General features: G+C 40.5%; 1 protein-coding gene across 17 annotated transcripts in view; it reads left to right on the plus strand.

Moving 5' to 3' along the window:
* The first annotated feature begins 2,491 nt into the window (after positions 1 to 2,491).
* Positions 2,492 to 22,621, plus strand: part of LOC125333098 — a 52,733-nt gene continuing 32,603 nt past the window's right edge. For 3 of the 17 annotated variants that reach the window (XM_048318714.1, XM_048318715.1, XM_048318716.1), the window contains exons 1-2: positions 5,211 to 5,564; positions 14,822 to 14,889. In XM_048318714.1, the coding sequence (XP_048174671.1) occupies positions 5,406 to 5,564; positions 14,822 to 14,889 (227 nt within the window). In that variant the 5' untranslated portion in view covers positions 5,211 to 5,405. Of the gene's footprint in view, positions 2,513 to 5,206; positions 5,565 to 14,018; positions 14,169 to 14,821; positions 14,890 to 18,900; positions 18,963 to 22,621 lie in introns of those variants that run through there. The other 14 variants (XR_007206758.1, XR_007206756.1, XR_007206752.1 and 11 more) reach the window with 13 other exon arrangements.

The raw sequence follows: 22,621 nt of genomic DNA on the forward strand, positions 1-22,621 counted from the left end.
CTCTGAGCCCCTATAGCAAATGCTACACTTTATTTATTCTTCCTTAGGTGACGTGGAAGTGTTGAGAAGAAGGAATTCCCTGTTGAGATGTAGCACAAGTCCAGTGATCAACCTGGGGACTAACCCCAAACTGTTTGAAATATAAAGAATTCAAACATTATAAACAGTAGCACGAGGTAGCAGATGGCAATGGAAGTTGTAAGAGTTGTCCAAGCACAACTACCAAAATGAGCAACCTGGATGTTTGAAGTGGTTTAGTAAGGTCTAGAAGAAGACAAAATACCTGTAACAGAACATGAGAATTTCCAACAATACATCTTCCTTAGAGCTGTAAATGATTTAAGCAAACCTAATCTGCAAACACATTTGTTAGCAAAATGAATGTTTTAGACTCAAAACGGTATTAGAAGCTTTTATATAGTTACACTTGGATCAGCCTTGAGGAGGCTCATGTTGGGACAATGAGCAGCTTGGAGCACAGGTTACAGTTGGGAAAATTTCTCTTTGAAAACTTGGATTTCACAGTGAAACTGCTATAACTCTAGAAGCTGTGAGGGGCAGAAAATCTCTCACTGCTACCATGTGAAAGTCACTGTTTGGTGAAGTGCTTGAGTGAGCATCAGCCCAGATCCTGGGATTTATGAGGTGAATCCTAGAAGTCACCTCGCTGCTACTTCTAGGGAGGAAAGACACAGCTGAGCAAGTACCATCAACCTATGTGCAGCCACTGCTATAGAGGTCACTTGTCTGGAGACTGAATTACATGCATTCAAACAAATATCTAAGTTTAAACTCTCCTGGGAAATATTAAAAAGACTCAATAATACTTATTTCTTGCCAAATAGGCATTTCCACAAATTTCTACCTTGCCTATAGAACTGATTTTTCTACATTAAGGAGATTGTTTTATAATTTAGCAGCACATAATTCTTGTTTCATTTTGATGTTGGCATTTGGAGCATTTTTCAGTGGGTTGCACTAAGAAATGAAAGCTAATGACTTCATTCAATAGTGATAGATATAGAAATAATAGATAGATTATATCTATTTCTATATCTATTTCTATCTAGAAATAATAGATATAGAAATAATCCCCAGAAATGTCTTTTTACATTGTAAATTGATGCACGTTATTGTCATTATGTTATATAAATGATGGTGGGGTTTTGCTGCTCTTTCTAGGCTCATCTCTGTTTTAGAGAATAAATCATAAGGAAAATTTAGTGAAGGCCTCGCTGTTCTGTGATCTGCATGAAATATGCCTGTATCCATTATCAGGGTACAATTTGGGAATTGATCACAGCTCTTGCTCACTGCCATGTTCCTGGGATATTTGGCAGCCAAAATGTCATTTCTAAGGTGGGGAAGGAAGTGACTGAGAGAGACTTGAATTAAATATGAACTTCATCTATATGGAGGAGGAGTCAGGCAGAGACTGGAATTGTATAAAGCCTATCCTGAGGCACACAGTTGAGCTGGAGCTAAATTATTTGGAAAGCCATAACTTTGTCTGAAGTTATGAAATGCAACAGGGTTAACTTAACTGAAGTATCTGTGTGGGTTTTGATGTTCTTTTTATAAAGACACATAAGATAAAATATACCATAATTTGGGACTTTTAACTGGGGGTTGTAAGAAGATGTTGCACAGTAACAATTTACTTTTATGGCCTGTAAGCAAGCCCATGGCTCCTCTGGAGTCTCCTACTCTTGCTTCCCAAGCAGTGAGACTATTCAGCCAAGTGAAGCTCTGCTCTGTGGAGGAGTGGGAAGTAGGAAAACTGCAATTGGAAAGCCTGCAGCATATGAGCAATCTCCTCCTTCAGCAGTGTTCTTGAGCTTGAAGATAGCAAGCTGCGAGGAAAGGACAACAGCAATGGGCAGCTGTCAGTTTTACTGTTTAGCCACAGTGATTTTTATCAAAGACAGAAAACAGTACATCAAGAGTAAACAGCAAACAAATAGTTCCACCATCTGCTGTGGTGGGAGTAGCCATATGGAGTGGAGTTCAAAGGGTGCTGTGTTATGGTTGTTAACTCTTTTATTGCATCCCTGTTGTACTCGAGTCAGGAGCCGAGATGAGAGCTACTGATTATCAGTGGCAGGCTCTGAGTGGGACGGAGCTGATTTCCCCACTTTATCAATAGCAGCAAAAGAAAAATTTCAATGTAGTACACGATATCCAGGGTCCAGCTCTTCTCATCCAGTGAAAATCGGGTGTGGCAAGGAGGTGCAAAAATGTTTTTTCAAAGGGTAGGTCGCAGGTGTTGCAGCTGTGCTTCCAAATGCTGTGTGTGAGCAAACCCAGACTAGGAGCAGAGGGAGTAAGCAAAGGAGTGACTTTCTAAATTAGCAGCCCTGAAGATGTGGAATACGCAAAAGATGATAACTTAGCGGGTTTTATACTTTTTAATCCTTTATTTTGTGCTTTGCTCATTTCTCCAGTGCTGCAGCATTTCCCTAATGGAAGAGTGACCTCTCAGTGGGAATGGAGTGTGGCTGATCTGCAGTTGGTGGGTGGCTTGGGAACCCCAGCTCCCTCATGTGCTTTGTTTTCATTCAAATCTGTCCCCAGGTCATGGCAAAGAATGGTATTTCAAATTCCATTCTTACTATTTCTTTCTGGCCATCCTTCTAGTGTTTTGAAACAGCAGGTACTGGCTCTTTACTTGTGCTTCTAAAAATTCATGATTTATTTTGTAAAATAGATTTAAATCTAACATTTGGTGTAAGAAAAGCTTAAAAGAGAAAGTTTAAGGGATTAATCCCTTTAGTGCATTGGGGTTTTATTTTGTTTCTAAAACTATAAAGGGTTGGGCTTCAAATTAGATCAGAAATTAAGATAAATGTTGATGAAATTTGATCCGTTAAAGCAAGTCTTGCCTGTAAGATCCCAAGCTGTGAGTTTTACTGTTATACATTTCAGGGTTATTGGGAATCAAGCTAATGAAGGTAAGATTTATAAATCCAAAAGATTTGGAGGCAGCTTTAATCCAGTGATATCATGAGCATGCCAATAACTTGGTCTGGTGTGCAACACAGAGCACATCCTTGTGCTTATGGGTCTCTTTTTCCCTGGATTGCAAGTTTGTCACTGATAGAAGTTGAAATAGTCATGTTTGATGTCAGAAAGGTGCATCTAACTGCAGATCTGATCTGCTCAGCTCACTTTTGGCATCCCTGTTGTCATGGGAGCCTTTTGTCTATGTAGGAGTGAGGGGAACGCTGCAAATAAATGTTTTGAATACGTGGGATGGAATTTCTTTTCCATCAGAAAGGTAATTTGTGAGCAGGAGGACAACTGAATGCTGAGGAAAATTCTTGGGTTGGGAGAAGCCCAATTTTAATTCACTCGAATGCTTTAGCCATGGTAGTTCCTAGGGAGTGTGTTGAATTTTAGAATTTTTAGGTCTTGTATTGGGTTCTGGTTCTTTGGGATTTACTTTAGTCTTTGTTTTAAACACTAATGAGCAACAAGAGTTTTCTTTATTCTGTTCAACACAGAACAGAACTGATTTCCTGGTATCTCTTTTATTTCAGGATTGTGGTTTTTCTTGGCAGAAAAAACCTAACTGGTTTGTCAATGAAATACGAATGTATTAATTTTAGTTCTCTCTTATGAAAGTGTCATAGTTTTGCATTGAATGGTCTTAGAACAGATGCTTCTGTTTTTCTGTCTGCCTTCTTTTCTCATAGAAAACCCAACAAAATCAGTTTTAAAAGCTTGTATTGAAGTGCTATACTGAAATAGTTAATATGCAGAAAAACTTAACTCAAATCTTTGTAATGAACTTGAAATATCAAGGGAATTTCCGACAAAAGGTAATCAAACTGTGCATCAGGACTGTTTTGCTAACTAATGGTAATTAAAACTTTCCCCTTTGCCTGCTTTCCTGTGTTCAGAACATAATTGATTGTATTAAAGTTTCTCAGAACTAAATAATTCAACCCTGGGTTAACCATATTTCTGGATACTTAATCACATCCAAAGAAACAAGGGAAGCAAAACAAGACAGAATGCCAGCCTCTTTGTGAAATAGAAAATAATATTGTTTGCAACAATTAATTCTCTATCTAGGGATGCCTCTGAAATGATCAGTTAAAGACTTCAGATAAATTGAACTAAATAAAGTAATAAAAAAATAATTATATAGTAAACAAAATCTTACCCAGGTACAAAAATAATTTAGTTTTTTTTTAAACTCCAAATTAATTTTTGCAGGCTAATGAGTGGTGTATGCTTTTAGAGCTAATACTGCAACAACAGGTGATGTTATGGAGCTTCAAAGCTGAGGCAAAGAAACCCATGGATTTAAAACTGGGAAAGAACTGCATTACTTTGAGATGATATAAGCATTCTGTCATAATGAGAACAGTTATAACTTCAAAATATGAGTTATTCCTTCCTTTCACTGGCTTTGCTTAAAGAGGGGGATGCATGTAATGTAAAAATCTGTTGTTTTTAAAGCCAGAGCTATAATCCAGCACTCCCTTTCCTTCAATCCCAACTAACCAAATGGATTTGCTTCAGTATTTATCAACCCTGCCTGTATTTTAACTCTGCATTCCTGCCTTAGGCTGCTGGATCCCAATGAATACATTTCCAGCAAGTTTCTTGAAATTTGGGTCTTGGTCTTTGTAAAACTGTTCAAAATCACAATTATAAACTGTGTGACAACAACTCATATTGAATCCATCTGTATAATATATATTCTCCTATATTCTTCCTTGCTCAGAATAATTCTCTTTTGTAAACTTTTGTTTGGTCACTTGAATGTATCTGATGGGTTTTGCAGCCTCTTGCTTTCCTGTAAAAATAAGGTATTTTCCTCACTACAGTTACTAGAGCATCAGACAAACTGGCTGCAAAAATATCCGAATAGTTAAGCATTTTAAAATGTGTTTCAATGCGATGGAACACTGTATGATGTGCTAGGAACAATGTCCTCTGAAATGTATGGTGGGATGATTAGGTTGTTGGGTTTCTAATAGGCAACAAATGTAGAAATTCTTTGGTTTAAATTAATATTATTGCACATTTTACTATTAATTTTTTTCAGTCTTCTACATTCTTGTAATGTGAGAGGGTATCTGTGCTTATTATTAATACATTATGCTGATCTGTAGTGCTAAAGCTCATATTTGGAAAATTGAGTTCATCTTTATGAAGCTGGAATTGCAGTGAGTGGTTCTGGAAGCAGTTTTGTTACTTCTCAGTACAAGAACTTTGTGATGCACCTTCACTTCCTGCAGTTACAGTTGGTTTTGGATACACCCCTTCCTACAGAAACTTATATAAGATAGCTCCTGTTATCCTTGACTTCCAGAGAACATCAGAAGCATCAAAGAGTTTAAATGTGAGGTAATTGTGAACATAGTGATTACTGAAAAGCAGAGAACTGTGAAATGCTGCTGAATTCTTCCCTTCTGCAGTTATCTACGGCTACATTTTTTCAGAGGTACCTGATGGAATTGGGCCCCTCTGTTGTAGCATATGGAATATTTTTGACTTATTTTTGGGGGAGCAATGGAATGGCACAAATTACAAGGGAACAAAAATTTAGGGTGAGTACGATGTTGAAATTTCCTGTTATCGTGCTGTTTATTCGGTAATATTGTGTATGATGTGGGCTGCGCTGGAGCTAAAATTTTTCTGCAAATAGTATCTTTTGTGGCTATAAGTAGAAACAATAAATGTTTATTCATTAGCAGTGATACTTATCTGAGTTTAGACAGCTGATGTTACAAGTCCCATAATTCAAACAATGTTGATGACTCATTTTGTTAATTGCTCACTCTGTGACAAAATACACTGGAATTAGTTTCTTTGTTTAACAATATGTGTTCCCTTGAGCAGTGAAAGCATTAAGAATTAAACATGTCTGTCTCACTGGAATGGTAAAATCCCTTGAATGGAAACCTAAATCAAATTTCTGCCCTGTTGAGGACTAAACATTGTCCTAAGATCTAGAGCAGATGTTTGTGTAAATGGAGGATTGAGATCAGATGAGAGAGGCTGAAACTGGTCACAGGGAATGGCATCAATACACAACCTCACAGTTCTGACCGGATTTGGAATAATTGTTCCAGCATCCAACATGCAGGAGCAGTCAGGGCTCTTTGGGATGTACTTGTTAAGATGCAGAAATCATCCTGGGTAAATAACAAAAGCCAAGGCCTTTGCTTAGGCAGTTTCTATTTGATATTAACCAGCATGCAAAAGAAATCTGTTCATCTATTAATTTTTTTCCAAGTCCAACCCCAAATACCGTTGCTAATATTTAAGTTGATGTAGATGAGGGACAATGAATAGAAATTGCATCCAGGCAAATTCCAGTAGTGTGCTAAAATAAGAATTGGCAGTGTGGGTCATCAATAATTGAACAGGTATCCAGGATGTGAATGCTGCATGTTTGGGGATAGTCAGAACCTGGCTGACGTTTCCTGATAAACCTGCTTCAAAACTGGAGCCAGATGAGTTTGGAGCACGCTGTAGGAGGGGAAATGAGCCAGGTAACCCTCTGAGGTCACCTTCCAAAGAAAACAATTCTGTGATTTTTGTAGGGGGGGGCAAAAATTGCCTGAATGGTACCTGGGTTACCTGGTATGTTGCTGCCTTTTCTGCATTAGAGGCATAATTCAATTTATATCCTTAAAACCCTAAAGGGCTAACACTGTTTTTAAAGAGAGTACACAAGTACCTCGAATGGTAGCCTATTTGTTTCTTAACAAAGATCTGCTAAACTCATTATTGGAAGTAGATGTGATGAAAGGTAGATTTAGCTATTTTCTTTCATCTCTAAAGCAACTTGGATTCATATTTATTGGTAGACTACTCATGGAATCATAGAAAGGTTTGGGTTGGAAGGGACCTTAAAGATCATCTTGCTCCACCTCCTGCCATGGACAGGCACACCTTCCACTATCCCAGGTTGCTCCAAAGCCTTCTCCCTCCACAGGCTGGGCTGGGGTTGTGATTTAGCCCTGTTTTGAGCCTGGTTTATGTGGTGATGAAGCCAGGCTGGGGTTATGATTTTCCCCTTCTTTGAGCCCGGTTTAGGCGGTGATGGAGCCGGGCCGAGGCTGTGATTTAGCCCTGTTTTGAGCCGGGTTTAGGCGGTGATGGAGCCGGGCCGAGGCTGTGATTTAGCCCTGTTTTGAGCCCGGTTTAGGCGGTGATGGAGCCGGGCCGAGGCTGTGATTTAGCCCTGCTTTGAGCCCGGTTTAGGCGGTGATGGAGCCGGGCCGAGGCTGTGATTTAGCCCTGTTTTGAGCCGGGTTTAGGCGGTGATGGAGCCGGGCCGAGGCTGTGATTTAGCCCTGCTTTGAGCCGGGTTTAGGCGGTGATGGAGCCGGGCCGAGGCTGTGATTTAGCCCTGCTTTGAGCCGGGTTTAGGCGGTGATGGAGCCGGGCCGAGGCTGTGATTTAGCCCTGCTTTGAGCCGGGTTTAGGCGGTGATGGAGCCGGGCCGAGGCTGTGATTTAGCCCGGTTTTGAGCCCGGTTTAGGCGGTGATGGAGCCGGGCCGAGGCTGTGATTTAGCCCGGTTTTGAGCCCGGTTTAGGCGGTGATGGAGCCGGGCCGAGGCTGTGATTTAGCCCGGTTTTGAGCCGGGTTTAGGCGGTGATGGAGCCGGGCCGAGGCTGTGATTTAGCCCTGCTTTGAGCCCGGTTTAGGCGGTGATGGAGCCGGGCCGAGGCTGTGACTTAGCCCTGCTTTGAGCCGGGTTTAGGCGGTGCCGGCGCCGCTCCCCGGCTCGCTGCCCGTGCCTCCGGCGCCATCTCTCGGCCGCGCTCGGTGGCTGCAGCTCCCGCCTCTGCCCGGCCGCTCCCTCCCGGGGCTCCCTCTCCATCCTCATCCTCTCCTCCAGCCCGGTTCCCGCAGCTCCTGGGAGCTTTCAACATCGCCGGGATGTTCAAACCGGCACGTTCCTATTGCTGTGCTTCCTGTCCTGCTTAGGGTTAAGCAGCTCTTTAACAATACCGCCCCAAGGCTGGATGGTTATGAGTGACAGGGCGTGGGGGATAGTAAGGGCGGGTGTCTAGGACAGTGATCACCTCCAGCATTTTGGAATTTCACCTCATAGCAAGTGAAGAATCCTGCAAACCTAGTAAAATGTTTGGAAAAGCGTGCTGCTGCTCTGACAGCTCCTGAGAGACAGGAATCACTGCAATGTGCTGGGGCCTGGTCCCCGGCTAATGAGCCCTGTTCAACACTATTCGGTACTCAAAGGGAGGAGAATGTCCCTGAATCTGCCAAAACACAACAGGCACAGTGCCTGCTCCATCCCTGGCTACAGGCACTGCAGCTGCACCAAAGAACCAACCTGGGCCATTGTCAGTCACCCTGTACACAACAGGGAACACTGAAAGTCAGATTGCTTAGTAAGGGATAAAGGTGATGCCTTTTCCTGGTCTTAAAATCAAGAGTCATACATGGTTAGAAAGGGAAAAGGGATTTTACCTTGGTATTTATTTTAAGGGTCCTTAGGTGCACATGTCCAGGTTGAATGCACCTCCATGCACACTGTAATGCCCACCCCAAAAGATCTGGTATAACATTATAGGTGTTACTAATTAGCAGATCTATCAAAGATTCCCCAACGAGAGGCTCAAGTGAGCCCCCCTCCCCAAGGAGCCTTCTCCTGGATGGTTCTATCTTAGTTTACAGGATGTGTTCTGGAGAGGACCTTGGGGTCTGGGGCACACTGATCCCTGGCTACGAAGCTTCTAAAATGTTTAATCTCTTAGCTTGACAAACAAGTCCAAGAATGTAGGCAAAAAGCACTAGGAATACAGAAGTTGTAAAAAGGTATAACAGGGGTATAAAAGAAAAGGCAAAAATCTTCATGGCAAAGGAAAGGGTGCACAAGAGGCAGGGAGGAGGCAGAGCTGGGCCACCTGACTGAGCTGGCCACAGGGATGTTCTGTGCTGCATGGCATCCTGTTCTGTGCATAAACTGGAGGAAAAGTGGCTGGGGAGCTGACTGCACATTGCTCAGTTGGTGCTGAACAATTGCAGTGTGCTCCACTTGTTTTCTATCTTCTAATTATTTTATCATTATTAATTTCCCTTCTGTTTCTGTCCTGTTAAACTGTCTTTATCTCAAGGCATAAATTTTGCTTTTCCCCCCTTCTTCTCTCCCCCGTCTTGTTGGAGAGGGGTGAGGGAGTGAGTGGCTGGGTGGTGTTCACCTCCCTGCCTGGTGAAACCACAACAATGATAAAGTAACTTGCTTCTTTAGAGTAGGTAGATGCACAGTGTGATCCATCAAAATGGCACACTCTTAAAAATTCATTCTCTTTCATTTTCGAACTTCAGTGGGTGTTCGAGAGGGTGGGAGCTGTTATTCTGCACAGTATGAACCTCATGGAAATGCAGACAAAGTGGAACAGTTTAGGGCTGGCTGGGTTAGATGCAAACCCCCACGCAGGTGGAAATGTAATCTCACCTCTAGTACCTCCTGCTGATTTTTTTCTTTATTTCTTTCTTGTTTTCCCCTCTCTGCTTCCAAAGTACACATTGGCTAAGGTGAAACAGCTATTTCCTCCCAGCTGACCTGAATGGAGGGATCCACATAATTTCTTGGATTCAGTCTCTGCAAGTGACTTCTGTTAAATGAAGAGACTCTGTAATGCTGTCACAGATCATGTCCCATAGCTAAAAGGCAAGGTGTTCACCAGAAAAAGGAATTTAAGGAAGAATGGTGCTTATACTGTTATATGTATGACTGAATACTTAGTCTGTCTTTGACTCGATTTCTTTGGTTTTTGATGTTAGTTTGTTTGTTTTCCTGTGAAGACTGGAATTTTGTCACAAGTACAATTTTCTGTACTGCTGTATGGCAAAAGAGAAGAGCAAGGAGCAGAGCAACTTCTCTTCTTTGTGCCAGCTGTTAGAACAAAACAACTGAAATTTGTCAGCTTGGGAATATTGTGAGTCTTCATTGGACATTCTGGTGATCTAAAGGTGCTCACAGTGTTCTCCTCCTGAAATGACCTTACCAAGAGCTGCCAGGAAGGACATTATTTCATTTTATTTTGCGTTTCATTTGCTTTGAAGATAGTCTGTTGTAATATATGTGTTGTTTTAGTGCTCTAGTGTGTGGAAGATTTGCAGGTCTTGAAAGCGGAATGTTTTTCAAAAAGTAAATTAAAAGCAAATGTGATTTTTTTTTTTAGTATTACTTTTAATTGATGTGTATTATTACTGCTACAGTTGTCCTTCTAAAGCTGATGAAGTTAAAACTAACATATATTACTCAGATTGCTCATCAGAGCACCTTGTAAGGCCATTTGCAATGGTTTGATCCTGAACTTTTCATTGTTTGTAATAGAATGACATAATCCTGGCAGCATCTTTTCTCTGTGAATAAACACAGCCTTGTCCTGGCTGCTCTTGTAGCGCCCAGCCCCATCCCTGCTCTGCAGGCACAAGGAGAGTTCAGTGAATTCCAAATAACTTCTCCAATAAAAGTAAAGCAAAAATACCCCACAAAGTAAAACTTGTTCTCTCTGACTCTGTTTAGGCAAGAACTAATAAGATGAAGTTGTGTGATTCAGCAATGTTAGATTTCTTTTTGGATTTGTTCCTCAAATTGAAGACTGTAAAAGAATTTTCAGGACTGGTTGTAAAGGCTTAAATGTTCTACTTCCAAAATGACTGAAATGCTGTTCAGTCTTCATTACTTTTGTTCATTTGAATCTGCCAAGACAGGTGCCAATTAGTGCTACAGATGGTGCAAGCAACCAAACGGAGCCACCAAAGAGTTCTGTGTGCATCAGTGGAATATCCTGACTTGATAATGGCCTCCTGGCACCTGTAGGGATGGTGTGACTCTACAACGAGTTTTACAGAAGTGAGAAGCCCTGTGATTCTGCTACCTTCCCGAAAATTCCCTTTTGTGTTCCTTGGAGTTAATGGGCTTGTAAGGATCCCTAGAAACGGAAAAGTTTCAGGAAGTTTGCAGATGACTCATTAGTACATTATTATAATGATTCCTGACAGACTATGAATAAAGGGGTTCTGCTTTCTTAATCTGATATCTGGTCACTTAAAACAGTGTTTACTTTTCAGTGATGTGCCACTAGATGTGCAGGACTGTAATTTTACACTTTTTTCAACAAGTCTTCCAGTGACTGTACATTTTGCTCAGCCTTTACTGCAAAGATTTAAAATAGAATATCTTTTCCTTATTGAATACTTAGTGTTATTTTTTCTCCCTTTTAATGATTTTAATGAGACACCATCCCTGGTAGCTGCCATAGTCTCCTACACCTCTGTTGGGATGGAGAGCTAGGCCAGCTTTCCAGGCTGAGCAAGAGGTCTGTTTTTCATTTGGCCAATCCAGCCCTTGTGGCTGAGAGTGATCTGATCATTCTGTGCATCCATTCAGGTGCTGTTTGAGGTTGGCTCTGTCCCAGCCTTCATGGAGCAGTGTTGAAGCAACAGAGCTCTCTGTTTCCTGACTCTGCAGCTGCTCAAAACCCTCTCCAAGACCAACTCTTTATCATTTACTGGGACTTTTCTGTTGCTAAGGCACACAGCACAGTGAGATGGTGGGTTTATGTCAGTGTTTCTGAGGTACCTCACCACATCGTGGAGAAAACCTGAAGTCACCCAGGATTGTTTTTGTATCCCTGAAGCACTTAGAATGCTGTATCTTTTTGGTTAAGCTGGAATGGTTCTGTTTCTTCCTGTTTAATTATCACTACTCCTGTCTGTTCTAAGCCCTGAAGTGGATTTGTGTTTCAGTGATAGAATGAGGGCAGCAGTAGAAAACTACAGAGACTTGTTTTTTCTCTATGGACTTAAAATAAACGACCACATGTTTGATAAGGGAGCTGGTTCTGTCTAGAATTTAAAATCACCTGACAAGAACCTGTAGAGCTTAATTTTCTTTAAACTGTTAAATGGAAATCAGAACATGGGGAGAGTCTGTGCAAGAGGCATTAAATGAAATACTCACCAGCAGAGTACCTACAAATTTGGGAGCTAATAGATTGTTATCTGCCACAATTTAAAATCCTGAGACCAAATAAAATTCTAAATGTGGATTCTTATTCCTGTGTGCAGCATGAGCAGTCTTTGCTAAAATGTTCTGTGCATAATTTAACGTTCATCCTTTTAACTTTGAAGGCATATTGCCAAAGAATTACTCATACAGTTAAAGAAAAAACTGAAAATCAGTGAATGCAGCCCATAAATAAGCTACACAGTCTTACTTTCCTTTCCAGATTTTTCAACAAATGGTAAAGGATATACTCTTCAAAAATGCATTTACCAAAAAGAATCTTTTCAAATAATTTCTCATACTTACAGCTCTGGCTTTTAATGACTGCTGCAGTAAGCTTGGGAAATTGCTTTCACTCTATTTTAAGAGCATTTTTACCTAAGTGTTCTTACTGTGAAGTCCATTGGTGCCTTTGGTCCTGATTAGTGGCACTTAGTGGTTCAGGTGGAAATAATGCACTGGGGTTGGAAAGCAAGTTTAGTAAAGTGACAACTGTCACAAATGGTGTCTGTATAATTAATGTGATTTGAGAGTATCTGTGACAAGCAAGATGTCATAATTAAACCATTCCTTGCAAATTGTTGAAGCTGTTTGCTCCGGAAACTTTGTTTTTCTTAATGATAAAGGCCTCATCTCTGGGCAGCCAGTTGTGCTTGCACTGAAAGTTGATTTGTGAACTTGTTTTTGTGAGTAAATAGAGATGAAGTCTTCACAGCATTGTAAGTCCTTTATTTCTTTTTTTTTTTTTTTTTTTTTTTACTGTGCCTTATGTTCTGCTATTCCTCTAAAAAGACACTTCCATTACTTATTATGGTAGATTTGGGGCTAAATTTTGTGCTGCTATTCCTAAAGTCACTTTAAACATATCCAAAAGTGAATTTCAATGAACAACCCCCAAAACGTCAGCCTTTCCCTCTAGGGGCTAGGAAGACACCTGATGGCAATTTCAGTGTTTGTAGGTGCTGTAGGAGTGGATTATCCTTAGCACTGGAAGGTGTTTCCCCAATGTGAGAAGAGAAATCATGCTTAGAATCACTCCAATATCTCAAAAAATTCAACAAATAGAGATCAGAAAAGAACTGATACTACAGGTACTACAAAAACAATGTGTGAATAATGAATATTATTGACTTCATTGAATTTAATTTAGCTGTAGGGGAGATCTTAAGCACATGAATAAAAATACTTATTTTATGGAGAGAAAAGCAGCAAAATAGAGGAAATGGTTTCTCTGTTTCTCTCTATTCAGAACACTGTAAGAATTTAGGATTGCTGCAAAGAGACAGTAATTCGGAAACACAAAGCTTAAATAATTTCCAAAGCCTACACATTTCTTGAGTTTTGTTGTAATTCTTCCACAACCACAAAATAGGAGCCTACAGAGGCAAGATATTAAACTACCTTGAAAAATACTAAGCAATGCTCCATATAGTGGAAAGTGAAATAAAACTGCAATATAGAAATTCTGTATTGGCTGAGATTGGATGTTGCTTTCAAAAGCTGCATAAAATGGAAGCCATTAGCTTCTATTTGCATTTAAGCAGTGGAGTTATAAAACCAGAATGATATAAAATTGTAAATTATAATCAGGCAGGTAATGTTACATGTTGGAGGAAGATCGTTCAGTTTGAATACAATGTTTGAGGAAATGCTTTAAAAAAGTATTCATGGCAAGAGTAATAAAGTATTGGACTGTTGAGATATAAAGGCATTCTTGTCAGAGTACAGAGATTGCCCCTGGAAGCAGACCTTTTTTTTCCCTTGACATTTACCTTCAGGAGCTCTAAAACCTGTTCATTCCACTAACATATTGCCACTTCTTCCTTCTTCATAGAAACTCATCGTTTCTGTCTTTTGTTTGTAGGTATTTCTCAGTGCTTGCTATTATTTACTTGAGAAATCAAGGGAAATCAAAATTATACATAAACAGTCATTAATACACACTCAGATGACAAGTCCCTCTTTCTTTCCTTACCCTGTAGAAGTTTTCTTCTGAGAAAATGAAGCTTCAAGCATTTGCTTCTTCTAACATAATGGGGCTTTTAAGTTATCATCTGAATGACACGAACTGCTGGAGAACTGCTCTGGGGGATAGCAGAGCATCACTCCCAGTGACAACAGAGCTTCCAGCAGTCGGAAGCAGCGAGGCAGGAGAGGTGGGTGGCACTTGTAGGATGAAATGTTTTTGAAGTGTAGGATATGCTTCTTCTAGTTCTGTCTAATCCTGTCCAGTGGGGTTTAGGACAGGGACAGTTGGTGTTTAGATGATGTCTGTGTGAGAGTGCTGTAGGTGTACCTTTGTCACCACCAAATCAAAAGTAAGTAAATACCCATGGATACATTTAAAAGAAAAAAAATATGTCCAATCAAGGGCACAGTACTTCAGGTTTATCAACTGAATTGAGAGAGTTGGGGCTGTTCAGCCTGGAGAAGAGAAGGCTCTGGGGAGAGCTTGTAGAGATGGAGAGGGACTTTGGACAAGGGCCTGGAGTGACAGTGGAGGGAATGGCCTTAAGCTGCAGGAGGGTAGGTTTAGATTAGAGAGTCGGCACAATTCCTTTCCTGTAAGGGTGCTGAGGCCCTGGCACAGGTTGCCCAGAGGAGCTGTGGCTGCCCCATCCCTGGAAGTGTCCAAGGCCAGGCTGGATGGAGCTTTGAACAACTTGGGGTAGCCGAAGTTGTCCCTGCCCAGGGTATGGGGAGAGAAGTGGCTGATTTTTAAGGCCCTCTCTAACCCAGCCCATTCCATGATTCCATATTCAGAGCTGCAGTGCAGTGACACTTTGCACTTGTCTCTGCTTTCCTACAGGCACGTCAGCAAGAACAGGCTGAGGGGACAAGAGCCAGCCACAAGGAGAGAGAAAATCAGATTGTCAGGTAGGAATAGTGGGGAAATGGGGACACAGGAGTTCAAGCTGTATAAATGATAATCATGTTTGCAGATTACTGCACTCACAATTCCAGTTATGGTCTAGTTTCCCACTAAGTTTTGATGCCAAGCAAACGGGATTAAATCGTTCTTTAAAAGTATCTTCACTACGACTGACAGTGAAATGTTCACGTGTGACTAGAGTCAACTGGAAAATCTTTTTGCTAATGATTAAAGTAGTATTACCCAAGATAATTAATAAGGTTGGGGTAAAAGAGGTATCTGATTCCTAATAAAAAAAGTGTTATAGTCCCATTGATTTTATTTTATGTTCATATTTTATAAGTGCCTTCTGAATATGCAGTCCATGATTCAAACATCACACTGTTTTTAAGCTGTAAAATCTTATGCAAAGCCAATAAGTACAAAAATATCAATCTTAAAATTATATTCTGATATTTGTGTTACAAACTTGAGAACTGATAGACCTGTTAAACTGAAATATCAGCCTTTCAACAGCAAGCACTAGTAATAAACTGAACTATTTCAGTAACTGTAAACATAATAAAAATCCTCATGATGAATCTCAGAAAAGTTCATTTGATGAAACTCATAACAAATACTCTGAATCCAAAGGAATGAATAATTTTGCATTATTGAAACCTAGCTAACTTTTTTTTCTTCAAGTGGCAAGAAGATGTCATGTTTTGCTAAAGAAGTAACAGTAAAAAATAATCACAAGCATTTTCCTTACTTTTAACTCTATTAGCATCCGTTGGCAATGTACTGATGGGGTCCAGCCAGATGGCTGAATCCTGAAATCCTGAGCTTTGTGCCTGCTGAAACAGCCTTGCTTTTTCCTTTTTTTTTTTCCCCCCCCCCAGAAATTGTGCCACGGTTCTCAACAAGGAAATTCAATTCTGGAGACATTCCAGGAGACAATCAAACTTTGACTGTGACTATTAGCAGCTATTGTGGTGAAGTAGGTATAGCTCTGTGCAGTAAGGCACTGCAGTTGATGTCCCTGCATTTGGGGTGGGAAGGCAACAGTTGCTTAAAAGTAGTTCTGGATCCTGTAGGTTCAAAAACCTTACTGCAACGAGGGTACATCAGATGGGTTAGTTGAGCACACCGTGTGTCTGTCTTAATTTAATCCAAAAGTGTCCCGGGTTGCAGTGTATTCTATCACCATCCTCATGAGCTGTTGAAATCAGGTGGGGCAGTGTTTCCTTGCCTCCTCCCCCCAGACTATCTTGCTGTTAATGGCCCATCATTGTCCTGCCCCATGACTCCTAGATAACTCCCTCCGGACTATCTTCTGTTAATGAGCCTAATCAACACTTGGCCTCATGACTCATTACCCCATTGTGAGATGCTCCACCCAGAGGGAGGAACCAAGCATCCCATCGTGGATATAAGCTGGGACTCTGAACACCAGAGACACCCTTCCCACTGGATTTCCAGAGGACAGGAGCTACACAGCCACCACTGGGCCTTCTGAGGAAGAGCAGACCCTTTTTCCTACAGGATCACCGCTTCAGAGGACTGCAGCCACCATTCTACCAGACTGCTACCACCACCCTGCCTAACAGGGACTCAGGTTGTATCCTGACTCTGTCAGTTTGAACCAGTGTTCTCTTTTAGTTTCTTTTCTTTCCTTTTCTTTAACTTCCCCATTAAATTGTTATTCTGACTTGGTGCCTCCCACTGGTTTGTTTTCAAACTAGTACAGGGTTACATCTGCCACTTCAAGAGAGGTTTCTGCCTTCCTTAGCAGACACCTGTCTTTCAAACCAAAGACAAAAAGGGATCCAGATTAAGGTACTTGAATACCTTCAATGATTTAAATGTGTCCACTGGTGGGAGTGACCAGGAGGTACAGTTCTCACTCCCGTGAACTAAATGCACTAATACAGCAAATACCCTGGTATCTTTGGTGTGTGAGACATCTTTTCCCCTGGCCAGAGTCACGAATGATAAATGCAGTTGTTCCACTGGCAGTAGTTTGGGTCTGCCAAAAGCGCGGATAATGCTCTGCACCTCAGCCATTGGGGTGTTTTAATGCAGCGCCTGCTGTCACAACAGTTCAGGTAAAAGCATCACTTGCTCGAGGTATATTTGTTTTGATAAAAGTGCTATGAGCACTGTGTTTTCCTGAAGTGGTCTTGCTTAGCCAAGCACTGTTTAACTGAGCCCTGCAGTGCAGTCCTGGGCACATGATCACATTTTAGAAATCACCCCAGTGCATCAATTCCTTGAGCTTACCAGCTGTTCTGTTAGTGTTGAGCTTGGTATGTGGCTACTTGCTTTTCTGTCAGAAGAACGTTTCTTAATGGGTCATGTGGAGATCTCTGAAAGTGAGCTGGTCATACACGCAGCTTAGAACTATTTTAATAGCAGAGATGTAAGTCTTTCTGGTGAGAACATACTCTCCTTTGGTTCGTGTCCTAGTTACAGATAATTTCTTTGGATTAAAAGGAACAAAACATATGAATAAGTAAATTCCTCTTCTCTTATGCTTGTATTTGCTTTCCTAGTTCTACTCAGTGTGGAAAGTCTGAGGAACTGCCTTGGAAACTGAGAGCTAAGATGCCTCTCTGTATTCTGTAATAGAGTAACATCTGCCCACTGATGACAGCTCCATCAAACATTTTTGTATCTGTTTGCTTCAGTTAGGCAAGTTAAAATTATCAGCAATGGAATGTTCTTGTTTGTGTTCTTTTTGGTCCTCTGTAGCAAATACTAAATGTGCCTCTTCCTTCCCGGGAAGCTTGTTGTTGTTGTGTTAATGAGATTTTGCACATTAAAGCATACGGATAGGAGCATGGTGGAGCTAAGATTACACACTTAAAGTTGTTCCTGTTGCTAGGAAGTGATGAATCTGCTATCTAACATGTTGATTTTCCTTCCAAATCCATCCAATGTATCCCATTAAAATTTTCTTTCATTTAAGCGATAAAATCAAATTCTCACTTTACAGAGCCAAAAGCTGGCGCCCATTAATGCTCTGAGTGAGCTTAAACCCATACTTTCATAATTGAATTAACTTAAAAAGGTAAATATACTCATTTTTCTGTAGTTCACAGAGGTATTTTCCCCCTACTGTAGTATGTTATCTGCAACATAATTTAGAAGAGCTGATTGCTTTGCTGCTTTTCTTTAAATGACAGATGATTTTGTGCAAGCTCTCAATTTTCCTTCCCAATTTCCCACCTTGAGGATTGTCATACCAAGCCTTATTGCCTTTGCAATGAAATTTTTCCTTGGGAGGTACTATTTTGAGCACAGATTTTCTGTAACAGTGGGAATTACTATCTGTGACTAATAACAATCTCTGTGGAGCTTGTTATACAACGAAGACTGATCATGTGCTTGAATATATTCATCTGATTGCTTGCAGCTACGAGTAGCTTAAATTTCTGTAAGTTGCTGCTTTATCAAAAATGATTTTTTCCCTACTGAAATAAGGTAAATTATTAAACTACTGCTATTTTAGCTCAAGTTCAATAATACTTACGTGAACTTTCATGCAACAATCTGGAAAAAAAAGTATGAATTAACAGTGGTTAATCTGGTCCTTGAACTGTTCGAACAGAATTTTAATTGTAATTTAAATGGATCTTTCTATAGCTAACCTATGTTTCTAAAATAACATTTCTTCAGAAGCGCCCCATAGATGTGCAAATTATAAGATACCAGGAGGGAAGATTTTACTTGGAACCCACTTTTATCCTTGTTTATTTATTTTTAAACATCTCTTGTTTGTTATAAATGTTCTGAGAATTAATTATCCCTCTGGGCACAGTGTGGAGGTCTCTAGAACATCCACGTCTTTGCAGGAAGATCAGAGTCAGGATGTTCTTTCTTCTAATGTGGCTGAATTTCATATTCTAATACTCATTCAAGTATTTGTATTGGAAAAAACTTGAAGGCAAGGCAATCTGTAGTAATAGAGAGTACAAGACTGGTGGTTGTGTAAACATGATGTTTCTTACCTTGTTTTCTGTTGATTTTTGTAGGTGACAAGATGGTCTTTAAGGCCCCTTCCAAGCCAAGCCATTCTGTGCTTCTGTTATGGCAGGTAAATTTGTACAGTAGGTAATTTGCTTCTAGTAAGTCTGCAGATGTAAAATAGAAGTGTAAGTGAACAACAGGAGCTTGTTACTCAATAAAAGCTACAGCTGAGATTGCAAAAAGTGTCAGCAGTGAGAGCCACAAGGAATTTTTGTACTGGGCAAGTCCAAAAATGAGGATGCTGGAGGCATCCCCAGTACTGGGGCCATGTTGGTTTTCTGTAGAAATTGTGCATGGGATGGATTTGATTTATTTTGGAGGGCCTGGAATGAAGAAGTGCTTGATTACTTGTTCAGTAACATTCACTTATGACCTTGTTGGCTACAAGTTAGGGCAGGAAAATTGCCTGGGCACTGTCACCTCATTGTGTACCTGATGCTGTCCTGGGAGATGGGGCGCAAGAGTTTGTGTGCTGCTGGGGAGGGGGATGAAGGATGGGGACTGCAACCAAAGTAGGGAAAATCATTAGAAAATAAGACATTTTTTCAAAAACTCTGTAAGGATTTGATTGCCATTTGTGAATGTTTGAGTTCTGCCACTTCAGACTATAAACACAGCATGATTATTGGGAATGAAATTGTGTTTCTACTGTGGAGCATGAAGCAAGGTCAAAAAGCAGAGTGTTTGAATTGTGCAAATTAGACAATAATTTTGAGCAATACTTCATGACACAGAGCTATCAAAAAACGGGAATTGAAGAAAAGAGACCAGGGAAAAGGTTGTAACTGTATATTCTTAACCATATGAAGTTGTCAAACAGCAGAATTACTTAATTTTAGTGAAACACTGTCCTGTGGTTCTGTCACACTGCTGTAGAGTCTAAGGCGAAGAAAGCTCTTCAAGCCTTGACAATTTATTCCAAAGTAGGATGATGATGATGAATTCTACCTTGTGTTTTCCATACTTCAAAAGCTTTGAGCCAGTCATAGGATACATACGGATCCAGCAGTGCTGTGCCAAGACTTGGTTATGAGGCATCTGCTGTGAGTCACACTTGCTTCAGTAAAGATGAAATCTGACATCATCTTGTGCTCCTCAAAGTGACTTTAGAGATGTTGCTATAGGCTTCTTTTCACAGGGTCATCCACTAAAATAACTATATCTGGAGTGCTGAGATGATTTTGATGATTTTTTTTTTTTAATACTTTCAGTTGCCTTGATTGAAAAGGGAATGGCTGATACATAATCTTGTCAAGCTCTTGTCAAGCAAAGATAAGTTTTAGTTGCATTAATGCCAAACTGATGGCTTTAGCCTGCTGGTCCTGGACCAACTGGTTGAAATTTAGAAAATCTTTGTACTTTCACAAGAGGACAAAGTCTCTGTTGACTTGCAGTACTAACAGGAGATAACGGCAGCAAAAATTTATTTTGGCTTTGCGGGACAGCAGGTAGGGGGAAGGCCCAGGGGAATTTGTCCCCTTATTCCAGTGCCCTTTTTTGCATAGATGCCTTGCAGAACTGTACTGGTTACGAATTTAAGAGGGAGACTGCTCTGGCACTCTTGTGACTTGAGTTTCATTTATTATGTGCTACTTTGATAAATTACTCATTGATGTCCTGAGAGTATTTCCTCTGATCTCTGTCTGTTCTTTTGCATTGTTCTAATTATTTATTTTACCTTCCTTTTGTCTTTAAATCCTCAAAATGATAACACACATTTAAAGATTAATTCTTTATCCCACTGGCTGATAAATAATCATATTGTCAAATCCTGCTTGTGTTAGAGTTTTTGAGCTGGTGGGAGTACTTTGGATAGCTCATTAAACTTAATATATAGGAAAATTTATTATAGATAAAGAGAACAATTACCAGAAACTCCATTATGAAATGTTTGTCAAAGTTGAGTAGCTTAAATATTGATGAAGTCAAACAGAAGAATCAATGACAGTTACTGAGCTGGATTTTAAGCAGCAGAATACAACTTCATTTAGCATCATAGTCTCTCTCGCACATCCTGCATAAATCATGGAACTCATTCTAGTATATTGGGCTTGTGCCTAGGGAACCTCACAACATTTTCAGAAAACCAGTGAGTTTATGAAGTCAATGCTTGTGCGAGGTCAAAGGCCAACAACAGCATTCCTGATTTGTTCCACACTTGTAGGATAAACTCTTCTTACCAAGCAGTGATTGCACTGGGTTCATGTGGCTTTGTGTGGGTTTTCTTTTTTCCCTTCCTAATTCAGCCTTAAAACAGAAGTCAACTTTTGTATTTGATAAATGAGTCCTACTGCTCTGAAACTCTCAGCTCAATCAATGTGCTTGTGTTTGATTCTCTCCACAGTTATATCTTGTGTTATTTTCCTTGTGCTTTGCAGAGGTAAACTGCAATTTTGAAAGGGAAGAATTCCCTTCCCACTTCCCCTGCCTCCAGCCCTGCAAGTGTCTTAACTGGGGGGTCAGATGACAGCTTGTCCCCATATCTGCTACCTACCAATTCTGGATTTTTAGGTTTTTTTATTTATTTATTTTACTCAGTAATACCTGATAATAACATCTTAATTTGAAATAAAACATGACTTTGGCATTGTAGGTATCCCAGTGTGTTCAGGAGTTACAGTTTCAAGGCTGCATGCACCAGGTGGTTGGGTAGTTCTGAGGTGTGTCAAGTGTCCTCCTTGGGTATTAGGACAGATACTGGACTTTTTTAAGCTTGCATGCCTGAGAATGAAAAGATAAAATTTTGTTTTATACAAATATACTTTAAAAAAGTTCCAAGTTCCCATTATGCAGCTGGGGAGTCTGGTGTGATCTCTTTGACTGGTGTGTGGAGGGATGAGAACGAGAAAAGCAGAGAACACTGGAAATGCATTTCTGCATCCTGTTCTCAGCACCACCCACCCCCCAAAGGAAAAAAATATAACACTGTTTCCATGGAAAAATCAACATGATAGAGGACTGCTGGATAGCCAATACCATTTTTTAAAATCCAATTGGTTGCAGCTGTACTGAGAGGGAACAAATGTTTTGCTGCCTTTGCTGCCAAATAATAGATTATATTTGGAAGCATAAGACTAATGAAAAAATACAGTTCAGAAACAGAGTGATTGCAAAGCTTCAGGCATAAGAAAGGAAACTGTTAGCTTGCTTTGTAAAGCAAATCTCCGAAATATCGGGGGTTTTTTTTAGATGCAGTGTAAAGTTATACATAATGTTGTTTCCTGAGGATCCAGTTTTTCAGCATGGCAGTGATGCCAAGCTTCCTGCTGGCTATAATTTATCTACCTACCATCAGCCATCTGCTTGGGAAATCATTAACTCAGATTGGGGTAGAGGAGGGCAGCAAGGTGGGAGCAGTGACTGGGAGAGGGAATTGTGCTGTGGAGGGAAAGCAGGCACGGTGCTCCTGCTTCCCTGGGTGTGTTCCACACTGCCCTGGCTGAGGTCACCTGTGTCCCCTCCAGGGTCACTGTGTTTGGCACGTGGAACACTCCTGGCTGAAGGTCTAGCAGAGGATCAGCAGCTCTTACAACTGTGGTGACTTTATCACAGGTGACCAAATCATTCAGATATGTAGAACCTGTAGCTTCATTATTTGAAATGATTAGATATAAGAATCAAAAAAGAAAAATAGTTATGGTCTCCAGCTCCTTATAATCAGACATGGAAGTTAAGTGTGTGCCATTAAATCTTGTTAAAGCCAACAAACAGGTTATTTACTTTTCA

Source organism: Corvus hawaiiensis, chromosome 14 (genome assembly GCF_020740725.1).
Source record: "Corvus hawaiiensis isolate bCorHaw1 chromosome 14, bCorHaw1.pri.cur, whole genome shotgun sequence".
NCBI classification, from domain to species: domain Eukaryota; kingdom Metazoa; phylum Chordata; class Aves; order Passeriformes; family Corvidae; genus Corvus; species Corvus hawaiiensis.